Source organism: Vulpes lagopus, chromosome 21 (assembly GCF_018345385.1).
Source record: "Vulpes lagopus strain Blue_001 chromosome 21, ASM1834538v1, whole genome shotgun sequence".
Classification (NCBI taxonomy): Eukaryota; Metazoa; Chordata; class Mammalia; order Carnivora; family Canidae; genus Vulpes; species Vulpes lagopus.
In genome coordinates, this window is record NC_054844.1 from 42,934,649 (window position 1) to 42,940,820 (window position 6,172).

The 6,172-nt window shown below is 58.3% G+C and overlaps 1 protein-coding gene across 1 annotated transcript; it reads left to right on the forward strand.

The window, feature by feature from the left end:
- The first annotated feature begins 1,137 nt into the window (after positions 1-1,137).
- On the forward strand, positions 1,138-3,222 carry LOC121480052 (keratin, type II cytoskeletal 7-like). The gene is made up of 3 exons (XM_041736320.1): positions 1,138-1,395; positions 2,346-2,377; positions 2,822-3,222. The coding sequence occupies exons 1-3, from the start codon at positions 1,142-1,144 to the stop codon at positions 2,926-2,928; spliced, it is 393 nt and encodes a 130-aa protein (XP_041592254.1). The 5' UTR covers positions 1,138-1,141; the 3' UTR covers positions 2,929-3,222.
- Positions 3,223-6,172: the final 2,950 nt, after the last annotated feature.

Here is a 6,172-nt window from a genome sequence, read left to right on the forward strand (position 1 = left end):
CGTGCGCCCCGCCGCATCGGCCCAGGGCGCTCTGCCTTTCGTGTGGACAAGTGTTAACACGCAGGTGAAATACGTACAAACACGGAGGCTTGCACGCATTTCATCTTCTGTGTACGCACATTTCTGTATCCGTGTGTATTTTTCAGAAATTGCACAAGACTTTGCCTGGCCGTCCGGCATTCTGGGTTCTCTTTAAAAATGTGCAGGTTTGGTGACATTTGGCTGGAGAAGAGAGAGGCCTCTGTCTTCTCTGTCGCCTTCACACGGGGTCACGCTCCCTCTGTGGGCCACAGACACCCCCCGGCTCCCTGCTCCCCGCCCCAGGTTGCATCCTTCGACACAGAGGCAGAGGGCCCTTTGCCGTTTCTCATCTTCTTGGCTGGCATGTGGAAGACGAAAGGCACCTGTCCCGCGGCTCTAAATTAGAGAAATGAGACGCTGAAAACATGCGGGAGGTCCTGGTGATTGCAGGACAGTGAGAATGTGGAACTGGGTACTACTGCTCTAAAGCTAACTTGTGGCCTTGACGTTTTGATGCCTCCAGCCAGGCCTCTGTAGGCATTTGGGTTTGCAGCTCACGCTCTAGGACTTGGGGAGCAGAGGTGCCCACATGAATGCTTTCTTTCTTCCACGTCTCTGCCTCTCAGCTGCCTCCCTTTCCTCCCAGCCACCCTGTCAAGCCCCCCCGCCCCGCCCCAGCCCATGCCGTACCTGCAGAGGGAAGGGGTCTGCTCCCTGCAGATGCGGGTGCCCCAGGCCCGGAGGGGTTCTCCTGTCTCCAGGAACTGATGACCATGAGGAGAGGGGCAAACTGTCCGGGTTCCAGGGGGTGGCACAGCGAATGGGTGGCCCTGTCACGGTTCAGTCTCCCACCAGCCTCAGCTGTTCTGACTCCCACCCCTCCCACCCCGCTTCCTAAGCACCAAGCACACCTCGCAGGGCAAGCGTTTATCATTGCTGTGTTTCCCCAGAGACTACAGGTGCTGGCCCCTAGTGTCCACCCTGGGAGCCGGGCAGACACACAGCCGCGTTTTTCGGAACAGGCAGGCCCATTCCTTACAATGATCTCTAATCCTTCATTGGTCCTCCAGCCTCTCAGAAAGGTCTGGATCCTTGCAGGGGGGGAGGGTGGCAGCCAAAGATGTCCTGTCTGTGGTCTTCCCTTTGCCCCCAGCCCTGTGAACTGGACAGAGCCACAGAACCACGACCTCTGCGGGAGGAGGGAGCCTCAGACAGTGCCCAGGGCAAGCTGGCCTGGCTGGAGGCCGCCCTGCAGCGAGCCAAGCACGACATGGCCTGCCAGCTGCGCGAGTACCAGGACCTCATGATCATCAAGCTGGGCCTGGACTTTGAGATCGCCACCTACCGCAAGCTGCTGGAGAGCGAGGAGAGCAGGTGAGGGCTGGGCGGTGCCTCGGATGTGGCCGGGATGAGGCGTGCTGGGGTGTGGAGGTCACTGGCTGGGTCCTCACCAGCTGGGGAGGGGTGGGGAGAGCTGACCTGGGTATGCAGCAACTTGTTCTCCTGGAGCCACCCCCCCCCCCCCTCCAGCTTAAGGCCCTTTAGACAAAAAGTTCCAGCTAATGAGCACCCTTGGCACCTGGCAGGGGACTACTCGTGAGGTCATTCCCCCTCAGGGTCAGAGAGCTGGGGCCAGTCTGTCCATTGAGCCCAACCGGGGGGAAGAAGGTCCCCAGTGTGCAGTGCCTTGTCCTCAGTCCAGCCTTCTCCCCCCAGGCCTGGGGAAGGCAGGGTTTATCGGAACAGGTAGGGCCTGGCTTTTAACCTTAGACAGCAGAGACCCAAGGGCTGAAAGCTCCAGCTGGGCACCCCAGACCGAGGGGAAGGAAGGGGAACCCGCCACGCTTATTCTCTCCTTTCAACCCCACAAAACTCCTGGGAGCTAGGGGGCATCATCCCCATTTTACAGACGGGAAAACTGAGTCTTGGGGGTATACCTCAAGGACGCACAGGTCCAAAGTGACAGGGTGAGGCTTGATCTCTCTTCAGAGAGTTGAGCTATCTCCTCTGTGGTGTCCTTTAAAATGCCCCCTTCGTGGTTTCCCCTTTTAGGCTAAGTTTGGGCCGAAGAAAGCATAGATCTTCAGCCTTCTCTCTCCTCCAGGAAGTCATCAGTAAAACTGAGCTACCTGAATTTAAGCAGGAAGGACTGAGTTTAAGGTCCCGAAGGATCTGATGCAAAAGAGGACCCAGGAGCAGGGGGGTGGACAGATCTCTCTGCCTGTGGTCGGGGGAGAGTCAGTCGGGAGGGTTTTGTTTTGGGGAATGAGGATTATTATGCCCAGGAGGTATGTGAACTCACCGCTTCCTCCTTCTCCCCGCAGGCTTGGTCTGGGATTCGGGACCGGGAGCCTCCGTGAGTAGATGATAGACTTAAGCTTGGGTTGGAGGGATCGGGTCTCACCCCCTCTCCTTTGTGTTCTTTTGGGAAGGGAAAGGGTCTGCTTCCTCTGTGTGTCTCCTTTTTGGGGGGTTTCATCTCGTGGGGGTGATTCTCCGTGTGAGTTGGGGGGAGGAGGCCATGTGGTCTGTTGTTCGGGGGCAGGTTCCGTTGGTTTGTCCCGGGGTGTCGGGGGAGGTTCTGCGGGTCTGTCCTTGTGGGAGAGACTGTTTCATTCTGCCCTGGGGAGGCTCTGTGCCCCCGACTTCGGGGAGGGGGCGTTCCTGAGTGTGTTTCTCGGGGGAAGGGGCCTGGGCATCATGACCTGGGGGAGTTTGCACCTCCGTCTCCTGGGGTGGGGGTGGGGGAGGAGGGCCTGGGCATCAGGAGTGTGTCTGTCTGTCTTGCCCCCACCCCCAGCCGCTCTGGGCTCAGCGCCCCGCAGCCTGGCCCGCCTGCTGCCCCCCGGAGGAGTGGGCCCCGGTGGCCTGGAGAGGAGCACCCCTGGCGGCGGCTGCGGATGCTGAACCTTCCTGCACAGCTCCCCAGAAGTTGAGGACCCCAAACTCCTGCCCCAAAGCTGAACCCTGTGCCCCAGACACCCTTCCCATGGAGCTGACCCTCACCTTGTCTTTCCCCCTTGCACCCCCCACCCCTGCCCCACCCTGGAATGTCAAGTCTTGGAATCGGGCTTACCAGGGACTGTGACTGCCCTGTCCCCTGGGGGAAGGTAGCTGGGCTACCTTGGGGGACGCTGTGCCACTGGGGAGGCCCGGTACCCTGCTCCTGTCACCTGCCCCCCACTCCTCTTTCCCTGGAACTCCTCCTCCTTTGCAATAAAAAGTTCTTCAGTGGCCCGAGCCCGGCGGGGCTGTGTGAGCTTGGATTCCTCAAGCAGTGCCCGGAGCACAGCGGGGGCTGATGCGGCTTGGGGCGAGGGGAGACAAGGAGGGGACACTACCAGGAAGCAGCCCTCGCCCTGTGCTGCGTGGGTCCACCTGACTCCAGTTGGTGATGATGCTACAGAATGAAGATCCCAAGGGTTTCGGTGTGGGGGTGGGTGACCGAGGGCCCCTGGGGAAGGTGAAAGGAGGGGTCCGTTCCTCCCCAGATCTGCTTGTTCCCCAGCCGGGGGCCGGGCAGCCCCGTGTCTGGCAGAGCTGCTGAGCGCTGGCTTCATTCACCCACACGCCGGCTCCACAGACAGTGCGAGGGGCAGGTGCAGGGCTGAGCGAGCAGGGCACTCTGGTTCTGGGGGGGACGCGGCCAGAAACGGGGAAAGCAGCCCCAAAGAGAGTGGAGTGGGGTGGGGATGAGGGCGTATTGTCCTCCGCTGCCCTGGCAGGGGCGCCTGAGGACAGGCTCCAGGGGAGATGCTCCTCGCAGACCGGGGTTGGGGCGTGTGAACACAACTGGGTGGCCCAGGTCCCCGTTCTAGTGTAACAAGGTGACTAATGGGGGGATGAGAATGACATACCTTGGAGGAGGAGGAGAGTGTGTCTTTGGAGTCGCATGGAGGGCTCCAGTCCTACCTCTACTTCTAGGTCTAGTTTGCTCTGAGTTTTCACGAGGCAAGTGGACTTCGTTGGGGGCGGGGGTGTGCATGGAGAAGACAGGCCAGTTTGGGGTGGGGGTGGCCAGAAAGGGCTCTTTCTGGGTTTCTGGGCTCTTTCTTTGCCACATAGGCCCAAGCCCAAGAGAAGCTTCCACTTGGTGAGCTCACATTCTTTTCTGTTGCACAAAGGGTTACATCATCGACACATCTGGGAACAATGGTTTCTGCTTTCCATGTCCCTGGGTGGGGTAAAGGTGCGTCATTGGCCAGAGGCCCTGGCTTTACCTTTTAAGGCACACTAGTGCCAGGGTGTCTGCTGTGTTCTTCTGGGTCCTTGCCCAGAAAACAGGTATCCAAAAGGCCCCCTTCCTGGGTAAACAGAGCAGTCTCATGCAAGAGGAATGAGACCGAAACTTGGCCGTAAGGCTGCCGCTCGTACCCGAGGGGTAGGGGACATGGGTCCACTGGAGCCCCATTTGGTCAAACGACCAACACGAGCCGTGTAAACATTCTTACCACACGCCCAGTGCAAAGTAACTGCCTGAAAGTGGAGCCGCCCCTCTTGGAGATTTCTCACCTGGGCTCCGCGTTCCCTGCATTTCGCCAAGAGGTAATGACATTCTGTGATTTTCAAGGTCAGGTTTTTCCAGCTCCTGCTGTGCTGATCGTGTCAGGGGAAGGACTTAGAGGGAAATATCACCTAGGAGGTGTTGGCAGGATTTACGGTGAACATCCCGCAGCCACATCACCGAGGACTGGCTGCCCACATTTTCCCATTCCAAATCCCAAGCCTGATGTCACTCCAGGTCCCAAGGGCTGCCAAGCCAGATGAGGCTTGCGTGTCTTGTGTGGGCCACCAGCAATGTTTGCGGTTTGGGGACCGATTCCCTGAGTGGCTACAGGCCACATTCCATGCTGGGGCGGGAGAGAACTGTTTGGTGCATTTATAGAGAGTCGTTTACCAGCCGATTTAGAAGCTTTGTTAGTCGAGGTGACTTCTGAAGGGAAGCAGGTTGTCACCTGTTTAGTCATCACATCTCTGCGGAAGGGGACCGTGAAGGGGACCACGGGGGTCAGCCTTCTTCTGTTGGCTCCTCATGCCCGCCTCACAATAGCACTGACGCATGACAGATGCAACTTAGTAGTGTCGGCATCTCGATGTGAGCCCCTCAAGGCCAGTGGCTGTCCCGGCCGCCCATCTCCAGGGCCTGCCCCGCAGTACCTATGAACCCAGCGAGGTTCTGTGGTCCCGTGTGGTCCGCTCTGTCCTTGGATGCTTTGCGTCCTTCTGGACCCCTCGGGAGTCTCTTGACGGATGAGTCTAAATGCAATCCTTCCCGATGTAATTCCGACTGCAGTGTATCAGCCAGGCCAGCCTGGAGGAAGGAAGGAAGGAAGGTTCTGGATTCTGTTCTCTTGGCCAAACGTTGCCTGTTTCTGAAGCTCAGTCCTGCCCTCCCCCCAATCTGACTGGTGAATATTCATTTATCCCTTTTACTTTTCCTCCCTTCTTGACCTGTCTGCATGTAGTTTACCCATCAGAGGATGCCACAGGGTTGTGTGAAATATATATGCTCTAAGGTACTTGGAAACATAGTAAGAATGACATAATGTGGGCAGCCCGGGTGGCGCAGTGGTTTAGCACCTGCCTTCGGCCCAGGGCGTGAGCCTGGAGACCCAGGATCGGGTCCCACGTCGGGCTCCCTGCAGCCTGCTTCTCCCTCTGCCTGTGTCTCTGTCCCTCTCTCTCTGTGTCTCTCATGAATAAACAAATAAAATCTTAAAAAAAAAAAGAGAGAAAAGAATGACATAATGTAATTAGTATCTCATGTCCCAGAGTCCTGAGAAGGGCTTTGGGCACCTTTAGAGAAGGTTCTGCAAGTCTAAGGCTGGCTGGTCTCCTGCTGTCCCTGCGGGAGCTAAGGTGTCTACAAGGCAGGAGGGGAGCTAGCGGAACCCACTGGCTGGAGCTGGGGCTCCCTTGGCTGGAGGCCACCTCCCTACCACTCCCACCTTAATCCAGTTCTCTACCTGGGATCCCCCCCTTCCCCACCAGCACGAGTCCCACCTGGGCGCTCACACTGCAGTCCTAGCCACAGGTACCCGCAAAACTCCCCTCTTGAGCACGTACACGCAGGCGCACGCACACATCTAGAAGCGCTCACAGTCACGCACATACACACACGTGCTTCCACACAGATGCCCGGAGATGCGCC